Source organism: Leucopleurus acutus (assembly GCF_964270905.1).
Source record: "Leucopleurus acutus genome assembly, chromosome: 4".
Taxonomy (NCBI): domain Eukaryota; kingdom Metazoa; phylum Chordata; class Mammalia; order Artiodactyla; family Delphinidae; genus Leucopleurus; species Leucopleurus acutus.
Genome location: NC_139146.1, coordinates 128,136,846 through 128,160,144, shown reverse-complemented (window position 1 = coordinate 128,160,144; position 23,299 = coordinate 128,136,846). Strand labels below are relative to the sequence as shown.

The window sequence follows — 23,299 nt, the reverse complement described above, 5'->3', positions numbered from 1 at the left end:
TCTATATACCAGCTTCATTATAATTCACAGCATCATCACTTATCTAGGCACCCAATCTAAAGAATCATCTTTATGCCTTCCTATCCCTTTACAGTCAACCAAGTGCCAAATCCTGGAGAATTACTTTTAACCCACCTCTTCAGTCATTCCCTTAGCTCTTTGACTAGTTGAGGCTCTTAGAGTCTTTACTTTTAACGGTCATAGACTCCTAAAGTTTCTCCCTACCTCCAGCTCTCATCTCTCTTCCCCATTCCCAGTACTTTCCATACCGCTGCCAAAGCGCCTTTTTTTTTTTTTTTTAAATAATAGAGCCAATTAGTACAAAATCTTAAATGGATCCTCATTGCCTATAGCAGGGGATGGTAAAATACAGCCCAGGGGCCAAAACGCTGCCACCTGTTTTTGTAAATGAAATTTTACGGGAACACAGTCACACTTATCTGTTTACATATGGTATGGTCTATGGCTACTCTTGGGCTACGGTGGTAGAGCTGAGTAGCTGTGCCAGAGATTGCATGGACTGTAAACTGAAAAATATCTTTAGAATATTACTGAGGGTCTTCATATTAGACCACAGCTGCCTTTCAGTATTTTTCCTTCTCTATGTTTCCTACACACCAAGCACATAAGACCAATTAGCAGACCAATAAGCATTCCCCAATGTGCTAAGCCTTTTCTCTGAATTTTGTTCATGTCATTTTCTTTGCTCAGAATACTCTTCTATATTTAATCAAAGCATTAATTTAATAAATGTTTTAGTGCCTACTGTGTTCCAGGTACTGTTTTAAGCTCTAGGAATAAACCAATGGGCAAAACAGTCCAAATTCATGCTGTCATGGAGCTAATGTTCCAGTGGGATAAGACATAAATAATAAATAAATAGAGATATGTATGTTGGATGGTGAGTGATATGAAGAAAACTGAAATTGAGAAGTCAGTTAAAGTGCATGGGATGAGGAATGTACTTTTAAAGAAAGACGACAGAGAAGGCCTCACTAAGAAGGTGACTTTTTTTTTGAATTTTATTTTATTTCTTTTTTTATACAGCAGGTTCTTATTAGTCATCAATTTTATACACATCAGTGTATACATGTCAATCCCAATCTCTCAATTCATCCCACCCTCCTTCCCCCTTGGTATCCATAAGTTTGTTCTCTACATCTGTGTCTCTATTTCTGCTTTGCAAGAAAGTTCATCTGTACCATTTTTTTTTTAGATTCTACGTATAATCGATATTTTACTATATTTGTTTTCCTCTTTCTGACTTACTTCACTCTGTATGACAGTCTCTAGGTCTATCCATGACTCTGCAAATGGCATTATTTCGTTCCTCCTTATGGCTGAGTAATATTCCATTGTATATATGTACCACATCTTTATCCACTTGTCTGTCGATGGGCATTTAGGTTGCTTCCATGACCAGGCTATTGTAAATAGTGCTGCAATGAACACTGGGGTGCATGTGTCTTTTTGAATTATGGTTTTCTCTGGGTATATGCCCAGTAGTGGGATTGCTGGGTCAAATGGTAGTTCTATTTTTAGTTTTTTAAGAAACCTCCATACTGCTCTCCACAGTGGCTGTATCAATTTACATGCCCACCAACAGTGCAAGAGGGTTCCCTAAGAAGGTGACATTTGAGTAAAGACTTAAAATGGCTGAAGGAATGAATCCATAAGGATATCTGGAGGAATTTTTCAGGTGAAAAGAAAAGTAAAAGCAAAGGCCCTGAGGTGGGAAGATACCTGGAGTTTGTGAGGAATACCAAGGAGGTCCTGTTTGGCTAGAACAGAGTGGACAAGAGGGCAAATGGTACAAAGAGTTCAAGACGTAACAGGATTATGGAGGGGAGGGGTAGTTGCTGTAGGGTCTTGCATTGTAAGGACTTCAGCTTTTACTCGCAACAGCTTTTACTCAGAAGCCATTAACTAAGAAAGGGAAGACTGTGAGAAGAGCAGGTTTAAAGGAATGAAGATCAGGAATTTGGTTCTGAATGTGTTAAATTTGAGATACATTTTACATGCTAAAATGGAGATGATAAGGAGCGAGTCAGGTATCAGGATAAATGTACATGCTAGAGATGTAAATCTGGGAGGTGGAAGGCTCCCTTGCATCCTTTAAGATACAACTCAAATACCACTTACTCTGTGAAGTCATTCACAACCCCACTTCCTCCAGGAAGAATTCATTTCATTTTGTTTATATCTTATTATAGCACTTGGTACTGTCTAACTTGTATTAAAAATAGTTTTATGTGTATGTGTTGTTCTCACCTGGAGATATGTGAAGTAAAGAACTGTGTTTATCTTACCCTTTTAACCCCAAAAACTCCCTACTATGTATTGCATATGATAAAATAATCAGTAAATGCTGGCTTAACTAAATGTGTTTGGGGGGACTTGAATTCACCTGTCATAGGAAGTTTTCTGCCTGAAGGTAGGGAGCTAGATCCCCATGCCCTAACTAAACTTGTTCTTCTTCTGTGTTCTCTAAGTACATGTCCAAGTCAAATTTAATTTCTCTCTCATCTTAGGAGACAAATCAATCAGCAAATCCTAACAGTTCTTACCTTTTAAATATGTCTTAAATTCATCACATTTCTCTAGTACCACTGCCTCCACTGCCTCTCACCCCATTACTTTAACAGCTTACTTACTGTTTCCACTCCTGCTCAGTGTAATACAAACACCAATCACAGCGGTCACTTAAAACCACAAAATCCCCTCTGCTTTGACCTTTCCAGTATATCCCCACTGCCCCCAGGATAAAGTCCAACCTCCTTACTGAAGCTTATAAGGCACCCCATGATAGGCCCTGAATTGCCTCTTTCCTCTCCCTTCTCCTCGTTTCAGATCTTGTAGCTATGAGCCACAGATCCTTTATTATACTGAATTGCTGGAATGCTTTTATCGTCAGTACCCCATTTACCGCAAATGTTCACTGAAGGCAATGCTCTGTCTCATTTGATGCTGTATCACAACCAGGGCCTGATTGTGCATGAACTCAATTAAAATAAAAACTTTAAAAATTAAATGTTATCTCAGGATTCCAACAAACTTGTTACCCTAAGTTTATTTTTAGCACAGGTTATTTTAAAAAATATTTTGTACTAAATTCCAAGCTTTTAGAGAAGTATAGTTCTCCAACAATCTCCATGTAAAAGATATAAAGAATGTAAAAGACCCATTTACTACTGCCCCCTTTCTAAGATAATGAACCGAGCTGACATTTATGACTCTTTCCACTCTCAGATCCTGATTTGTTAATCACTTCTATAGGAGAGAAGGAAAAAAGTTTAAACTGCAGCAAATCAGATTCTATTTAACCATTAGATTAAATTTATTGACACTAACGGTACCTGAAAACGTGTGTGCTGCCTGCTGCCTCGACGGGGAGCTGGGGGGCTGGGGAATCAGTAACAATGAACTGCCTAGAAAAGCTTAGATATTTGCCTAATATTTACATGTGACTGCCTTATGAAATTCATTCAAGCTTTATGAGTCTGATTTGTTCCACAAGATTTGGTTATGATGGTTCAGGCTGAAGACAGTAATCTATTTTGTACCTCAGTTTCTAAACTTAAATGATTTTTTTAAAACTTGAAACAGAGTTTGCTGGGGGATTTTTTTTTTTTTTGAGAAAGAATTGGGTATCTGTATTTTTAAAATGGATAGGGTTGCATCAAGGGATGTAGGACTTCTTTGAAGCACAGCATCAGCGTGACCTACGATAACCACCCTTTTCTTTCTTTTTTTTTAACATCTTTACTGGAGTATAATCGCTTTACAATGTTGTTAGTGCTGTACAACAAAGTGAATCAGCTATATGTACACATATATCCCCATATTCCCTCCCTCTTTCGTCTCTCTCTTACCCTCCCTATCCCACCCCTCTAAGTGGTCACAAAGCAATGAGCTGATCTCCCTGTGCTATGTGGCTGCTTCCCACTAGCTATCTATTCTACATTTGGTAGTGTATATATGTCCATGCTACTTTCTCACTTCGTCCCAGCTTCCCCTTCCCCTTCCCCGTGTCCTCAAGTCCATTCTCTATGTCTGCATCTTTATTCCTGCCCTGCCCCAGGTTTGTCAGAACCATTTCTTTTTTTAAGATTCCATATATATGTGTTAGCATACGGTATTTGTTTTTCTCTTTCTGACTTACTTCACTCTGTATGACAGACTCTAAGTCCATCCACCTCACTACAAATAACTCAATTTCATTTTTTAGGGCTCAGTAATATTCCATTGTATATACATGCCACATCTTCTTTATCCATTCATCTGTCGATGGACACTTACGTTGCTGCCACGTCCTGGCTATTGCAAATAGTGCTGTAATGAACATTGTGGTACATGACTCTTTTTGAATTATGGTTTTCTCAGGGTATATGCCCAGTAGTGGGATTGCTGGGTCATATGGTAGTTCTATTTGTAGTTTTTTAAGGAACCTCCATACTGTTCTCCATAGTGGCTGTGTCAATTTACATTCCTACCAACAGTGCAAGAGGGTTCCTTTTTCTCCACACCCTCTCCAGCATTTACTGTTTGTAGATTTTTGGATGATGGCCATTCTGACTGGTATGAGGTGATACCTCATTGTAGTTCTGATTTGCATTTCTCTAATGATTAGTGATATTGAGCATCCTTTCATGTGTTTGTTGGCAATTGGTATATCTTTGGAGAAACGTCTGTTTAGGTCTTCTGCCCATTTTTGGATTGCATTGTTTGTTTTTTTGATATTGAGCTGCATGAGCACTTGTACATTTTGGAGATTAATCCTTTGTCAGTTTCTTTGTTTGCAAATATTTTCTCCCATTCTGAAGGTTGTCTTTTCATCTTGTTTATGGTTTCCTTTGCTGTGCAAAAGCTTTTTCTAAAATAAATAAATTTATTTATTTATTTATTTACTTATGGCTGTGTTGAGTCTTCGTTGCTGCATGCGGGCTTTCTCTAGTTGTGGTGAGCAGGAGCTACTCTTCGTTGCGATGCGTAGGCTTCTCATTGCGGTGGCTTCTCTTGTTGAGGAGCACGGGCTCTAGGTGTGCAGGCTTCAGTAGTTGTGGCACATGGGCTCAGTAGTTGGGGCTCAGGGGCTCTGGAGCACAGGCTCAGTTCTTGTGGTGCATGGACTTAGTTGCTCCGCGGCATGTGGGATCTTCCTGGACCAGGGATCGAACCCATGTCCCCTGCATTGGCAGGTGGATTCTTAACCACTGCGCCACCAGGGAAGTTCCTTGCAAAAGCTTTTAAGTTTAATTAGGTTCCATTTGTTTATTTTTGTTTTTATTTCTATTTCTCTAGGAGGTGGGTCAATAAGGATCTTGCTGTGATTTATATCATAGAGTGTTCTGCCTATGTTTTCCTCTAAGAGTTTTATACTGTTTGGCCTTACATTTAGGTCTTTAATCCATTTTGAGTTTATTTTTGTATACGGTGTGAGGGAGTGTTCTAATTTCATTCTTTTACATGTAGCTGTCCAGTTTTCTGCTGGGGGATTTTAAAATATTACTTATCACAGTGATGATTCTCCAACCCAATTTTAGCACTTTCTATTTCAGTCCTCAAGACTAGCTATTATTGCTACTACCTGTCAGTTCATATTTAGATGGAGTACAACATCAGGAACATCGTTGCTCAAAGAGCAAGAAGGCATTCTTCCTTCCATAAGCAGAAAGCTATCCCTTGGTGTGATGCCAAAACAATGCCCTAAGTCTGCACTGCCAAATGGAGTAGCCATTAGCCACAAGTGGCTATTAAACAATTGAAATGTGGCTAGTCTGAGAAGAGACCTGTTGTAAATATAAGATACACACCAGGTCTCAAAGCCTTAATATTAAAAAAAAGAATGTAAAATATCCAATTAATAATTTTATATTGATTACATGCTGAAATAAAAATATTTTGGATATATCAGTTTAAATATATTCTTAAAATCAGTTTCACATGGTCCTTTTGACTTTTTAAAATGTGACTACAAGAAAATCTAAAATTATATATGTGATCGTAATTATGGTTGACATTACATTTCTATTGGACAGTGTGGTAAGCCTAGTTAGAGAACTGATCAACACTTGTGAACTCTTTATCCAGACAGAATAAAAAGCATCATTGAGGGTCAGGCCTGAAATGGAACCACCAATGATGAACCGAAACACAAACGAACCCCCCAATTTTAAAATGGTAAATCATGCTAAAAATGAAAGACTGCTTTAGTGAAATCTGATAACGTCTCTTTCTTCTCTGAAATAAAAATAATTAATCTTTTAACCTTTATTTTTAGGAATAACATATTTTTTCAGTAAAATTATTCTGAGTATTAGCAGAATGCAAGAAATAGGGATCCTAAGATATTATAGTGACAGTTCCCCTTTAGCAAAAAAAGTTAAGTACTAGAAATGTTATTTTATTCTTATTTTCTCCAAAACATTAGTTAATTAATTAATTAATTATTTTTTTTGCCTGTGCTGTGCAACTTGCGGGATCTTATTTCCCCCACCAGGGACTGAACTTGTACCCTCGCCAGTGAACGTGCAGAGTCTTAACCACTGGACTGCTAGAGAATTTCCCTGAAAAAGTAATTTAAATAAATCTTCTATCTACCTAACAATATTTCATTTTTGTAAAATGTCATGAAAACATTAGAGAATGCATATTAATCTAGCAACGTATACTTTAGAAGCCACTCAGTAAAGTGATTCCTACCACCACTCACATACTTCACTATCCCCTCTCTACTGTTTAACATTTTCCTTCGTATTTCTAGAAACTCTAACACGACAACACAAATAAAGATCAGACTATAATTAATATGATTCCATCTGAAATATAATGTTATATCTCAATGAAATGTTTATTATAGTAATTTAAATGTGCTTTCTTAATATATTCATTCTTATACATTATATTATTATAATAATTTAAACATGCTTTATAAAGTGTTAGAATGTAACATGAGGAGGCAAGATCAAAAAACAAAAAATAAAAAAGGCATGATTAAATCCCTCCTCAGTTGTAGAAGGACCAACTATAAGGAGGCTCTTTAAATAGCCTATAGCCTGTGTAACCATGTATTATATACTTTTCAAAGTGTTCACTCAGTTGTAGGGTCCAAATTGCCGGGTTATTAATATAGAAAATGGAGTAATTTATCAATGTCCTATTCACCTTACAGATATTTTGTGGTTTAAAAAAAAAAAAAGAAAATTAGGAAAATATACATATTGGTTAGAAGAGCAAGTGGGTTTCATCCAAGTTAGTCCTGTAGAAAATTTCTGTGCCTCTGAACATAATGAAATGGTATTTAAGAATAAAGCTGTATCTGGGCTTCCCTGGCACAGTGGTTGAGAGTCTGCCTGCCGATGCAGGGGACATGGGTTCGTGCCCTGGTCCGGGAGGATCCCACATGCCTCAGAGCGGCTGGGCCCGTGGGCCATGGCCGCTGGGCCTGCGCGTCCAGAGCCTGTGCTCTGCAATGGGAGAGGCCACAACAGGGAGAGGCCCGCGTACCGCAAAAAAAATAAAAATAAAAAAAATAAAGCTGTATCTCTAAGCAGGCTCCAATCAACTTGACACTTGGAATTTTTAATTCTTTTATTTTTCTTTTAACTTTTGCCTTAACTTTGTACTCTACTTCTTCATTTAGATGCCCTATATAACTAGGCTAGGAAGATAGAAATTAAGTAGCACAATAACAAGAACTAAAATTCTAGTATTGGTTTAGTAATTGGGGCTGTTTTTATCAAAATCTGCTGAGGCATTCAAAGGGAAGCGAGATGGATTTGAGTCTTTATTTGTGAAGAAACAAGAGTAATGAGAAAAATAAGGAATGAGAAAGGTAAAGTTCATATGGGGTTTTGGGGGTTTTATTTTTTAATGCTGTAGCTGTTTTGTGTGGGTTTATTTTTTATTTTTTTTTTACAAGTGGGGTATTTTGAAGGAAATGTTTGGGGAAATGGAACCAGACATGTGCTAATTAAAGAATCTTGAGAGAAAAAGGAGGAGATTTAGGAAAAAAAGACAACAAAACTACAAGGATCTATCTATCACATGTATCTCCCATCCAACAAAGCATTAAGCGGGAATGTCTAATACAGAGAGGTAGAAATTTGAAGATATACACTACCTCTCTATTACAGAGCAGAAAAAAATTCAAATTCACAATTTTGTTCTTGTTTACACTTCTATTACCAAACTTAAGTATTAGGTTATAACTTGGTCCTGAGATACTTAAAAAACAAAGGAATTTAGGGGCTTCCCTGGTGGTGCAGTGGTTGAGAGTGCGCCTGACGATGCAGGGGACACGGGTTCGTGCCCCGGTCCGGAAGGATCCCACATGCCTCGGAGCGGCTGGGCCTGTGGGCCATGGCCGCTGGGCCTGCACGTCCGGAGCCTGTGCTCCACAACGGGAGGGGCCGTGGAGGTGAGAGGCCCGCGTACCGCAAAAAAAAAAAAAAAGGAACTTAGAAATTAAAAATTTTTTTTCATGTCTTCAATTTGATAACAAAAAGTCTTATCAATGTTTTCCTATGTCCATATCTCTTACGACTTCTCAAAAGGTTTAAAGTAAGTAAAGAAATAGCTTTGAGATTAGAAGTAGAAACCATTATTAAATCTGTTAACTATTCTGATTTACTGTTATCTAATTATCCATTTCAAAATTATCTACTGATGATTCTTAAGGGATATGATAATTTCAAGAGTATTTCAGAGTACATTATTTGTGCTATCAAAAATTCCTATAGATGTTCCAATATAAAAGATTATTTCTGGGGACTTCCCTGGTGGTCCAGTGATTCAGAGTCCATCTTGCAATGCAGGGGACGCCAGTTCAATCCCTGGTTGGGGACTAAAGTTCCACATGCCACGGAGCAACTAAGCCCTCGTGCTGCAGCTCCTGAGGCTGTGCGCTCTGGAGCCCGCACGCCACAACTAGAGAGAAGCCTATACAATGCAACGAAGAACCTACACGTTGCAATGAAAGATCCTGCATGCCGCAACTAAGACCTGACACAGCCCCCACCCCCCAAAAAAAAAATTTAAAAAAGAGATTATTTCTGCATATGATGGAATCTTCAATAAAGTATCTTGGATATAAGCAATGTTATACTCTACAGTAAGATAAAGTATGTGAACACTTTTTATAGACTGTAATGTATCATGACTAAAAGTAAGATACAATTACAATTTTAATTAATTTTTTAAAGTACTCTATAGTAACATAAACATTAGTAATGTAACTTTTCCTCTTTCAAGCCCAAATATTTCTCATATGTACTTATCATTTTCTCCCGTATAGTATAATTATTCATGTATAAGACATAGCTCTTTACGACACCTAAGGACACAACCACAGGCATATCTTGTTTTACTCAACAGCATCTAAACAGTGAAGAAACAGATACTATGTCACAAAACTAAAATACAGTACTTTTGAGGGCAGAAGCAAAAGTATTGTATCAGCTACTGTGCAAAGTTTTTGATCTACTGAACATATATATAGATAGAAGAACTCATTTCCCCTCAACAATAAAGCAATTCTATAACAAGCAGAGTCAGGTAGGCATTTAGAACCAGCAGTAGGTAAAAGATGATTACCTTAAGAATAGAGACAGGGGATTGCTGAAGTGTCAATAAAATGAAGTAAGTTGAATTAAACTAAACATCTGAGGTCTTTCTCACAGTATTTTTGTGACTATATTAATTTTATTCATTGAGTTTGGAATCCCATTAAGCACGCTGCTTTACATCCATACTACTGTATTTTTCCTTTAAAAAGGATTCCAAGGAGGAAGGAAAACAACTGTTCCACAATTAAAGAGAGAGAGATGAGACAGACAGACAGAAACAGACAGACACAGGAGGTAGAGAGAGAAAGAGAGAGAAATCTTATATAATGGTTATTGGCCACTTAATTAAGGCCTCATCCTTTGAGGCTCATCTTTAGTAAATAGGGCTGTATTGCAAGAGAGAAATTATCAACATCCATTCAATAAGAAACACATTGGCAATAATAATTGTAAAATGAAGTATTTCTGTACCTTAATATCAGATGTATCACGCTGACTGTTTCGCCAAGCTCTGGAAATCGATGAAAAAGTTCGATCTGCATGATCAAATTTCCCTCCTTGTAAATTTAGGAAAGAAGTTGTGAAGGGTTCCTAAAAAATAAGCCATTTAAAAAAGCCATATATTCCCTCATGCATAAAAATGTGGTTTTTATAAATCTTTATATCTAAATACTTAGTTACCAATAGACATTAGCCAGTAATACGTACTAGGCATAGACTGGGAATTATACTTAAATTATTACATTAATATTCTTATATTATTTTTGTTTCAGAAGAAATATTTCCAAAATTTAGTATTTTTCAGACTCTCTTCAATATTTTTCAGACTGTTTTCCTTTCCAAGAACAATTTATTAATAACATTCAGACATAAATTAGACTGCATTTGTTTCACAGTCCAGGGAAACAGTCCAATATGTAATTTTCCTATTGTTATGGCTCAATATTTAATTTATGATTAAGAAAAGAAAAATGTTTGGAAGATTTAAAAGCCTCCTTTTAGTTAAAGAACACTTAAACACATATTAGTGGATAATTGCTTGAAATTAGCTAAGCACTATAAATTACCTCTAGGATTTATATTTGCCTGTACCCTCTAACAAGCTTTAATTAATGATGTGCTGCTAATGCTTTCCCAAAGAAATTACTTTCTAGTAGATGAATCACCTTTCAATTTTACGGAAACATTTCTTGTTTAACCAATATGTTATCAATACACAGCAGTCTTGTTGTAAATTACAAACACACCTTATTCCATTTTGGGCAACTGAAGTTTCCAAAATATATGAATATATGTCTGTGTTAAGGGAATCTTATTTAGTTCTTAATTTACTAGACTACATTGGAAAATAACATATGTTACAATTTAGAGTCTGGTAAGATATCAAAGACTTGAAGAGGCAAATTTAAGGAAAAAAATTCACACAATTCCAGGTGAAACATTTTTATGGCCATTCTACAGTAAAGTGTTATAAAATACAGCCCAAATGGGACAAAGAGATACTTATATAGGTAGAGTCTCAATCACTGAAAAAAATTTCACCATTCAAAAAAGATGCTGATGATTTTTAATCAATGCATATTCTCCACAACATTGAATTTACTTATTCATGGTTTATTATTCAAATTGAACTTACTATTCTTAGCAGCCATGCAAGAACAAAACTTGCAGTTGAGTAATGAGTGCCATAGTGGAACTTTGGAACTTGATCGTCTTCCCAGGATTCATAACGCTCTGCAAAGAATGCTGCTCTTTTTGGATTCAAAGCTCCTATTGGCTGCCAACGGGGAGGAGAAGAAACAAGAACACATAAATACAATCGTCCTTTATTTCTTTCTCTCTTCAAATATTATCTAATCAGCAAGTGTGAAAGTGAATTAAAAATACGTACTATTCAAATTAAAGCAGTGTTACAGTCAGAGAGTGGATTGAAATATAAATTTATTTTTCAATGCACATTAAATATACACATATAAGTAAATGGAGAAACCTGTCATTTCTCAATAAGTCTAGTTTCTGTTGAATAAAGGTCTTTAATCAGCCCATAACAAGCATTTTCATGAAGATAATTACATGAAGTGAATATTAGTTATATGATACTTTGGAAAGCATCTATAAAATCCTCTTTAGTCCTTAGAAGCGACAACCAGAAACAGAATCTTGAAGCTAAAGGATTAACATATCATAGATTGTGAGAAGACAATGCAACAAAATTTGGCAGGGGGCGAGGGTGGGGGAGAAGGAGTGCAAGGAGGAGATTGTGTGAAAAAGGGATTAAATGTAAATCTAGAAATTTCTAATAGTATGAGTAAAACCAAAATTTAAAAGATAAAAACATGCCGGCATGAAATTTTTTTAAAATGTGTAACATGAATAGAATATTAGACAGATTACGAGCTTGTACAATAATACTTTACAGCAGAGGTCCCTAAAGCAGCACAGCGAAGTGATGAAGAGCCTAGGTTTACTGGAGTGACAACAATACCCAGTCAGAAAGTTGTTTTGGAAAATAAAATGAGTAAGTACATGGAGGGACAAACCATACCTGACAATATTCAATGAATGCTATTATTTTTAAGGTTATCTTTTAACAATGGGGTAAAGTTTGAATAAAACAATAGCCTATAAGCCCCCAGAATATTGGTTGGTATAAGATAAGAGCATAATAAATGTTAGCTGGTATCATTATTGTTGCTGTTGCTGTTGTTATTCAGGGAATTCATGAACTCCATTAACCAGTAAGCAAAATTTCATGTGATTATGCACATGTACAATTTTCTTCAGGAAGACATACAGAGTATTCTAAGATTCTCAAAGGGGTCTAAGGGCTTAAAAAACAAGTAACAATTCATTCTCATAAAACATTCTAATCTCTAGAAAATCTCTACTCTTTATTTAAAATATAAGTACCAATTCACTGAAAAAAAATGTAAGATTACTTTCTTTAATGAAAACCTATCAGTTAGTCACTCATTTATATGAGAAAGAAAATATCTGATCATTTATGCAAAAAACGTTAAACTGAAATTTAAAATACTGGTTTTAAAATAGATGCATTCAGAAATATTCTATGGAAAATGAAGCAATGTTAAACTAGTTTTTAAGTAGCTTTTCATGTTAAAAAGTAATTTTAAGCAGTATTTTAAATGATCATTTTGGCTATATTTCTTAAAATTGTTAATTATTTTTTCAAAACTGCCATTTATTTCTAGTACCTTTCATTCTGTTTCAATAGGATGGTTCTAATCAACATTTTATTTTAAGCCCTTTTTTAACTCTACAAGCAAATTTTTAAAAACCTTTAGTTGATTATTATTTTAAACGAGTATCACAGTATACCAATTTAAAATGCCATCTTTTAAAGCATTAGTTTCTGTACAAAAGAGTTAAATCTGATTTACTAAACTTATGCCAGTTAAGGATGGAACTGACTCCAAGAAATCTTTGTTACAGAACCAATTTGGAATGCCTTTAAATGTATTTTAGCTGTTGTCCCTGAAGACTGAGCCATGCAAGGGAAAGAAAGAAGAAATAAAATCACTGGAAGACAAATTACGTGAAAACAAAATCAATGTTCCTTTTGTATGGTTCTGCAGCATATTAAGTATTCACTTTATGTGCTCCTATTTTTATTACTCTCCAAATGAGTACACCCCCAAAATCAATAGTTATAGAAACACATTTCTTGAATATAATGCTAAAACCAATTAGGATTGATTTCACTAGCATCCGAAAAAAAATGGCATCGTGCAGAGATCCATATACGTAGAACCCACAGTATTGATTCCGGCTGTGATTGTTACAGTTGATTTCTGAAGCCTGCTACAGGACAGCTATCAAGACATAGCACATTTATTTGCAAGCATATAAAAAAGAAGTCCCCAAATAAAAGAAGGTTAAAAAAAAAGACTAGTGGAGCTGTGCAATGACAATGATACACTATCAGCTTACTCAGAGAAGTTACAGTGGGAATACACACATTGAATTATACATTACGCGAAAGCACTGATTTATTGTGGTAATAACATCCACCTCATTAAAAGATTCTGCTTTGCTGCAGTTGGAAGGCTACATATTGTTTACTGCTATAAATTAATGGCAGTGCAAAGAAGACTGTAGAACCATCCTAACAATAGATCTGTAATGACAGTGCTGTATATCACAGCTTCCTCAGCAGCTTCATAATAAAATGGAGACAATGTATTGAGCTAATACATTCTACCATGCTGGCCCATATTTTTCTGACAATTGCTTTAAAAGATGAGCTGAATCCAACTATGTTATAATGCTGCAAAACATTTAACTAAGCAAGAGTCAGTCATACACCAAAGTGCATCATAGCATTTTTGAAACATTATCTAAATCAGCATTTCAAGATATTTATTCATCTCTGCAAAAGAACTAAAAGTAAATGCTGATGGTTCCTCTTACTTATACAGTATATTAAGAGCAACAAATGGAGGGCAATTCAGGAAGATGCCTAGTACTATCATCCTACAGAAAGCTCTTTGTACAATTTAACTGTAAAAGCTTGACAGATAATTTTTCAAAATCAGCAAATTGATTAAAGGAAGAAGAGCAAAAATACTGGTCATTTAAAATGGTCATGACTTCCTGGAAAAAAATCAATAAAAAATAAGTATTGATTAGAGAGGTATAATTCAAGTTCATAACCAGGTAAATATAAATAGGCTGAGGATATAGAAAAATAATTTTAAACACTACAAAAAGCTAACAAATAGAATTATATAAGATTTTTTAAATCTGTAAAATAATAAAAGAACCTTAATCACAACAAGATGAAAAAGTGATTCAAATAAAATGGAATTATTTAAAAATTAGAGTATCAGGACTACCAACACAAGCATTTACATTAAAAAAAAAAGGAAATAAGAACTTGGATTAAAATAGGAAAAGACAAATTAAAGAAAAAAGAACACCAGAACTCTTGAAAATGTATAAATAGCAAAACAACAACAACAACAACAACAAAAACTACACATAGGATATATTATTCTCACGAATACCCAAACTGACAACTGTGGTAGATTGGTAAGTATTCTGTTTGAAATTCTCATCTGATACCTTTCAGAACAAGATATGCAAAGCAAAACTTTCTAAATCAGGTTTTTAAGAATATTACAATGAAAAAATCTTTTGTTACCTTTTTTGAGAAGTAATTTTGCTAATTATTAGAGATATAAAAATACTGCATGTAAAGTGCCCAGTTCAGTGCCTGGAATGCAGTAAGTTATTAGTAATAATAATTATTGTTATTTTTCAGCTTATTTGATCAAGAATATTTAAGAAAAAAAGCCATTAAACAAGCCTGATGAAATTAATGTTGTCTATTAAGAAAGAAAGTAATTAAGCATCACAATCATCTAATGGTACATGCAGTACTGTGCATTATCTGTCAGAAGCCTAATAGTACACAGTAGACATCAAAACTGCATTACTCTATCTCAAAAACATAATCAAAAACAAAATTATCTTTCAAAAGTCAAAAGGGCCTCCAAATTTTACTGTGAAAAGGATATGAAATGTCAAGCAAGTTACAATTATCTAGTACTACATTAATTAAAAACAAATGGTACTGGATTCAAAGGCCCCTATAACCACCCAACACAGACTCCTTCATCTGATTACTAGTAAAAGTTAAGCTGTAAAAAGACTGTAGTGTTCATACATTCTAAGTTTTTTTTTTTTTTTTTTTTTTGCAGTACGCGGGCCTCTCACTGTTGTGGCCTCTCCAGCTGTGGAGCACAGGCTCCGGACACACAGGCTCAGCGGCCATGGCTCGCGGGCCCAGCCGCTCCGCGGCATGTGGGATCTTCCCGGACCAGGGCACGAACCTGTGTCCCCTGCATCGGCAGGCGGACTCTCAACCACTGCGCCACCAGGGAAGCCCCCATTCTAAGTTTTTGCTTTCTTTTTAAAAATTTTCTTACCTGAAGTTATCTAATTAATAACCTCCAGCTTACATTTTGTATTTTAGAAAACATTATTATATATTCTCACAATAAATGTGAGCTAGATATCCCTATTTTAATAATGAAGAAAATAAGTATCTTGAATAACCTAGCTCAAAATCAACATAAATCTAGGAAACAAAAATCAGTATTCAAAACCAGTCTTTGGGCCATTTTATCCATAAACGGTTGTATTATAAAATATTTTTCCTGATTTCAACAATTTCCCACTTTCTTACACTTCCATTTTTCAAATATGATATTTATTTAACAGGTTTATTTAAAAGACTAATAATGTATATATGTAAAGAGCTCCTGGCACAAAGTACTCAATAAGTATAGCTGCTATTAATGTTGTTGTAATTGTTATTATCACCATCACCAGAATTTCTTTTTCCTTTTGAGATTTATATGTGAACTGTTCCAATTTATATCAACTTTTCAGAAGTGAAGTTCCAAACTGCTGGACCATGGTTACAATTACTAAGAGTAAGAAAGTTGTAGGGAATTGGCAATAAATCTCAGAAATTCTACAAAGTATAGATTTGCTTGAGTTAACAACCTTCTCTTTTTAAAATCTAAGTCTAAAAAGATATTTTTTTCCATCTTTCTGTGAAAGCTTTCTTTGGTAATCATTAAACCTTAACATCTGGGGATGAGAAGCAGGAGAGAAGATTAGAGGAAAAGAAAAAGGTTATGCAGCAACAGACTCAGAAATGGGGCCGTTGGACACGCTAAAGTATAGTGTATCATAAACATACATTTTGTGGGTTAAGAGCAGAGTGGGGAAGAGCTGTCAAAAGTGAAAATGGGCTCATGAAGGGGAGGCAAAAGAGCATGACTACTTTTAGGATCTTGCTTACGATCTCGATGACTGGCCTAAAGCCATCTGTCAATGTTATCTTCATTTGGTATGATTAGAACACTGGAAATATCCTTTAACTCCAGGACTACACATAAACCCTGTCCAACAACATATAAGAGGGCATACAGGCAAGAGAGGTTATACATTATTATATTCTGGAAGTACGGTAGTCCTATAGATAACAAAAAAGAGCGATCACAAAGTGAGGACAAGGAAAAGGTAACAATATGGTTGAACCCAACGTTATATGAATCTGATGTTATAAAAATGTCACGTTAAAGGAAAGAATCATGTTAATTAAGTGTAAGGTACTTGATATTCATGAACAAATTAAGCAAAAATCTTCAAATTCAGACAATGAAAGAGGATGGACTATCAGGAAATGTGACATCATAAAAGATGGTCATTTCTGGTTAGAGAATAATGATTTGTTTTGGGAAGATTATAGGAAATAACTATGATAAACATATTAAAGAGGCTATTCTATCTGATGACAGTGCAATTATTTACTGGCTATACGTGAAGGGTCTAAGAGTCTTAAGTAAATTATCTCACTATATTTACAACAACACCTTAATATAAAAAACTACTAGCATTCCCAATTTACAGGTGAAGAAATTGCATCTGGGAGAAGTTAAATGACTATTAAAGGTTGGTTCCCCAGTCAATAGCGGAGCCAAGATTCAGAGGCACATCTAACTAAATTGACTAGTAAATCCTAGAATACCTACAGTCGTGTGGATTGATGAAAGTGTTGGTGCTGAATCTGCAAGGGCACTGGAATCCTTTCATGGGAGGTTTAGATTAAATGCTCTTCTGAAAAAATGTTATTTATGTTTTTATTCCCACCTATATAATGTGCATGGATATCAATTTAGCAGAAGGCTTCACAAAAGGGGGAGAGAGATGAATATTTTGTCTTGGGGATGCTGAAAAATGGTTGGCAAGAACAGCTTTTGAGAAAGTGAACACAGGGGCGCCTTCAAGACAGTGGAGTAGTAAGACGTGGAGATCACATTCCTCCACACAAACACATTAGAAGTACATCTACATGTGGAACAGCTCCTACAGAACACCTACTGAAAGCTGGAAAAAGACCTCAGACTTTCCAAAAGGCAAGAAACTCCCCACGTACCTGGGTAGGGCAAAAGAAAAAAGGAAAAACAGACAAAAGAATAGGGACGGAACCTGCACCAGTGGGAGGGAGCTGTGAAGGAGGAAATGTTTCCACACAATAGGAAGCCCCTTCACTGGTGGAGACGGGGGTTGGGAAGGGGGGAAGCTTTGGAGCCAAGGAGGAGAGCGCAGCAACCCCGGTGCAGAGGGCAAAGCGGAGAGATTCCCGCACAGAGGATCGGTGCCGACCAGTGTTCACCAGCCCGAGAGGCTTGTCTGCTCACCCGCCGGGGAGGGTGGGGCTGGGAGCTGAGGCTCCGGCTTCGGAGGTCGGATCCCAGGGAGAGGACTGGGGTTGGCTGCGTGAACACAGCCTGAAGGGGGCTAGTGTGCCACAGCTAACCGGGAGGGAGTCCAGGAAAAAGTCTGGGCCTGCCTAAGAGGCAAGAGACCATTGTTTCAGGGTGCGCCAGGAGAGGGGATTCAGAGCACCGCCTAAACGAGCTACAGAGACGGGCGCGAGCCAGGGCTATCAGCGTGGACCCCAGAGACAGGCATGAAATGCTAAGGCTGCTGCTGCAGCCACCAAGAAGCCTACGTGCAAGCACAGGTCACTATCCACACCTCCCCTCCCAGGAGCCTGTGCAGCCCGCCACTGTCAGGGTCCAATGATCCAGGGACAACTTCCAGGGGAGAACACACGGCGTGCCTCAGGTTGTTGCAACGTCACACTGGCCTTTGCCGCCACAGGCTCACCCTGCATTCTGGACGCCTCCCTCCCCCGAACCTGAGTGAGCCAGAGCCGCCAAATCAGCTGCTCCTTTAACCCTGTCCTGTCTGAGCGAAGAACGGATGCTCTCAGGTGACCTACATGCAGAGGCAGGGCCAAATGCAAAGCTGAACCCCAGGAGCTGTGCAAACAAACAAGAGAAAGGGAAATTTCTCCCAGCATCCTCAGAAGCAGCAGATTAAATCTCCACAATCAACCTGATGTACCCTGCATCTGTGGAATACCTGAGTAGACAACAAATCATCCCAAAATTGAGGAGGTGCACTTTGGGAGCAACTATAGTCTTGGGGTTTGCTTTCTGCATCTAATTTGTTTCTGGTGCTATGTTTATCTTAGTTTAATACTTAGAGCTTATTATCATTGGTAGATTGTTTATTGATTTGGTTGCTCTCTTCCTTTTTTAATTTTTCATATATATATATTTTTTCTTTTTTTTCCTTTTTCTCTTTTTCTGAGTCAGTATGTGTATGCTTCTTTGTGTGATTTTGTCTGTATAGCTTTGCTTCCACCATCTGTCCTAGGGTTCTGACTGTATGGTTTTCTTTTTTTTAATATAGTTTTTACCACTTGTTATCATTGGAGGATTTGTTATTTGGTTTGGTCTCTTCATTCTTTCCCTCTTTCTTTTATTTTTAATTATTTATTTATTTTTAATATTTTTTTTCTATTTTAATAATTTTATTTAATTAATTAAATTATTTCCTTTCTTTCTTTCTTTTTCTTTCTCCCTTTTCTTCTGAGCCGTGTGGCTGACAGGGTCTTGGTGCTCTGGCCGGGTGTCAGGCCTGAGTCTCTGAGGTAGGAGAGCTGACTTCAGGACATTGGTCCACCAGAGACCTCCCAGCCCCATGTAATATCAAACGGCAAAAGCTCTCCCAGAGATCTCCATCTCAACGCTAAGACCCAGCTCCACTCAACGACCAGCAAGCTACAGTGCTAGACACCCTAAGCCATACAACTAGCAAGACCCCACCTATTAGCAGAGAGGTTGCCTAAAATCATAATAAGGTAACAGACACCCCAAGACACACCACTGGATGCGGTCCAGCCCAACACAAAGACAAGATCCAGCCTCATCCACCAGAACACAGGAACTAATCCCCTCAACCAGGAAGCCTACACAACCGACTGAACCAATCTTAGCCACTGGGGGTAGACACCAAAAACAACGGGAACTATTAACCTGTAGCCTGCAATAAGGAGACTCCAAACACAGTAAGTTAAGCAAAATGAGAAAACAGAGAGACACAAAGCACATGAAGAAGCAAGATAAAAAACCACCAGACCAAGCAAATGAAGAGGAAATAGGCAGTCTACCTGAAAAAGAATTCAGAGTAATTATAGTAAAGATGATCCAAAATCTTGGAAATAGAATGGAGAAAATACAAGAAACATTTAACAAGGAACTAGAAAAACTGAAGGGCAAACAAACAACAATGAACAACACAATAAATGAAATAAAAAATTCTCTAGAAGGAATCAATAGGAGAATAACTGAGGCAGAAGAACAGATAACTGACCTGGAAGAAAAAATAGTGGAAATAACTACTGCAGAGCAAAATAAAGAAAATAGAATGAAAAGAATTGAGGACAATCCCAGAGACTGCTGGACCGATATTAAACGCACCAACATTCGAATTACAAGGGTCAGAGAAGAAGAAGAGAAAAAAAAAAACGGGCTAAGAAAATATTTGAAGAGATGATAGTTGAAAACTTCCCTAATATGGGAAAGGAAATAATCAATCAAGTCCAGGAAGTGCAGAGAGTCCCATACAGGATAAATCCAAGGATAAACACACCAATACACATACTAATCAAACTATCAAAAATTAAATACAAAGAAAAAAATATTAAAAGCAGCAAGGGAAAAGCAACAATTAACATACAAGGGAATCCCCATAAGGTTAACAGCTGATCATTCAGCAGAAACTCTGCAAGCCAGAGGGAGTGGCAGGACATACTTAAAGCGATGAAAGGGAATAACCTACAACCAAGATTACTCTACCCAGCAAGGATCTCATTCAGATTCAACGGAGAGATTAAAACCTTTACAGACAAGCAAAAGCTAAGAGAATTCAGCACCACCAAGCCAGCTTTACAACAAATGCTAAAGGAACTTTTCTAGGCAGGAAACACAAGAAAAGGAAAACACTTACAATAACAAACCCAAAACAATTAAGAAAATGGTAATAGGAACATACATATCGATAATTACCTTAAATGTAAATGGATTAAATGCTCCCACCAAAAGACACAGACTGGCTGAATGGATACAAAAACAAGACTCATACATAGGCTGTCTACAAGAGACCTGCTTCAGACCTAGGGAAACATACAGACTGAAAGTGAGAGGATAGAAAAACATATTCCATGCAAATGGAAATCAAAAGCAAGCTGGAGTAGCAATTCTCATATCAGACAAAATAGACCTTAAAATAAAGACTCTTACAAGAGACAAAGAACAAAGACACTACATAATGATCAAGGGATCAATCCAAGAAGAAGATATAACAATTGTAAATATTTATGCACCCAACATAAAGCACCTCAATACATAAGACAAATGCTAACAGCCATAAAAGGGGAAATTGACAGTAACGCAATCATAGTAGGGTACTTGAACACCCCACTTTCACTGATGGACAGATCATCCAAAATGAAAATAAATAAGGAAACAAAGGCTTTAAATGATACATGAAACAAGATGGACTTAATTGTTATTTATGGAACATTCCATCCAAAAACAACAGAATACACTTTTGTCTCAAGTGCTCATGGAACATTCTCCAGGATAGATCATATCTTGGGTCACAAATCAAGCCTTGGTAAATTTAAGAAAACTGCAATACTGTCAAGTATCTTTTCCAACTATGAGACTAGATATCAATTATAGGAAAAAATCTGTACAAAATACAAATAAATGGGGGCTAAACAATACACCACTAAATAAATAAGAGATTACTGAAGAAATCAAAGATGAAATCAAAAAATACCTAGAAACAAATGACAATAAAAACATGATGACCCAAAACCTTTGGGATGCAGCAAAAGCAGTTCTAAGTGTGAAATCTATAGCAATACAATCCTACCTCAAGAAACAAGAAACATCTCAAATAAACAACCTAATCTTACACCTAAAGCAATTAGAGAAAGAACAACAAAAAACCCCAAAGTTAGCAGAAGGAAAGAAATCATAAAGATCAGATCAGAAGTAAATGAAAAAGAAATGAAGGAAATGATAACAAAGATCAATAAAACTAAAAGCTGGTTCTTTGAGAGATAAACAGAATTGATAAATCATTAGCCAGACTCATCAAGAAAAAGAGGGAGAAGACTCAAATCAATAGAATTAGAAATGAAAAAGGAGAAGTACCAACTGACACTGCAGAAATACAAAGGATCATGAGAGATTCCTACAAGTAACTATATGCCACTAAAATGGACAACCTGGAAGAAATGGACAAATTCTTAGAAAAGCACAACCTTCTGAGACTGAACTAGGAAGAAATAGAAAATATAAACACACCAGTCACAAGCACTGAAATTGACACTGTGATGAAAAATCTTGCAAGAAACAAAAGCGCAGGACCAGATGGCTTCACAGGCGAATTCTATCAAACATTTAGAGAAGACCTTACACCTATCCTTCTCAAACTCTTCCAAAGTATAGCAGAGGGAGGAACACTCCCAAACTCAACTACAAGGCCACCATCACCCTGAAACCAAAACCAGACAACGATGCCACAAAAAAAGAAAACTACAGGCATATAATACTGATGATTATAGATGCAAAAATCCTCAACAAAATACTAGCAAACAGAATCCAACAGCACATTAAAAGGATCATACACCATGATCAAGTGGGGTTTATCCCAGGTATGCAAGGATTCTTGAATATACGCAAATCAATCAATGTGATAAACCATATTAACAAACTGAAGGAGAAAAACCAATACTGAAGGATCATCACAATAGATGCAGAAAAAGCTTTTGACAAAAATTCAACACCCATTCAACACCCACCCATGATAAAAATCCTCCACAAAGTAGGCATAGAGGGAACTTACCTCAACATAATAAAGCCCATATATGACAAACCCACAGCCAACATCGTTCTCAATGGTGAAAAACTGAAACCATTTCCACTAAGATCAGGAACACGACAAGGTTGCCCACTCTCACCACTATTATTCAACATAGTTTTGGAAGTGATAGCCACAGCAATCAGAGAAGAAAAAGAAATAAAAGGAATCCAAATCAGAAAAGAAGAAGTAAAGCTGTCACTGTTTCCAGATGACATGATACTATACATAGAGAATCCTAAAGATGCTGTCAGAAAACTACTAGAGCTAATAAATAAATTTGGTAGAGTAGCAGGATACAAAATTAATGCACATAAATCTCTTGCATTCCTATAGACTAATGATGAAAAATCTGAAAGAGAAATTAAGGAAACACTCCCATTTACCATTGCAACAAAAAGAATAAAAGACCTAGGAACAAACCTACCTAAGGAGACCAAAGACCTGTATGCAGAAAACTATAAGACACTGATGAAAGAAATTAAAGATGATACAAACAGATGGAGAGATATACTATGTTCTTGGATTGGAAGAATCAAGATTTTGAAAATGACTATATTACCCAAAGCAATCTACAGATTCAGTGCAATCCCTATCAAACTACCAATGTCATTTTTCACAGAACTAGAAAAAAAATTTCACAATTTGTATGGAAACACAAAAGACCCCCAGTAGCCAAAGCAATCTTGAGAAAGAAAAACGGAGCTGGAGTAATCAGGCTCCCTGTCTTCAGACTATACTACAAAGCTACAGTAATCAAGACAGTATGGTACTGGCACAAAACCAGAAATACAGATCAATGGAACAGGACAGAAAACCCAGAGATAAATCCACACACATATGGTCACCTTATCTTTGATAAAGGACGCAAGAATACACAGTGGAGAAAAGACTGCGTCTTCAATAAG

At 36.5% G+C, this 23,299-nt stretch overlaps 1 protein-coding gene across 4 annotated transcripts in view; it reads right to left on the bottom strand.

Annotated features, from left to right (window-relative positions):
* Nucleotides 1-23,299, bottom strand: part of LRBA (LPS responsive beige-like anchor protein) — a 743,236-nt gene that overhangs the window by 157,535 nt on the left and 562,402 nt on the right. For all 4 annotated transcript variants that reach the window (XR_014326184.1, XM_082838660.1, XM_082838661.1 and 1 more), the window contains 2 exons: nt 11,203-11,343; nt 10,038-10,157 (listed from right to left, as the gene is read on the bottom strand). Coding sequence is in view for 3 of the 4 variants with exons in the window: in XM_082838660.1 (XP_082694786.1) it covers nt 10,038-10,157; nt 11,203-11,343 (261 nt within the window). In the remaining variant the exon portion in view is untranslated. The remainder of the gene's footprint in view (nt 1-10,037; nt 10,158-11,202; nt 11,344-23,299) is intronic.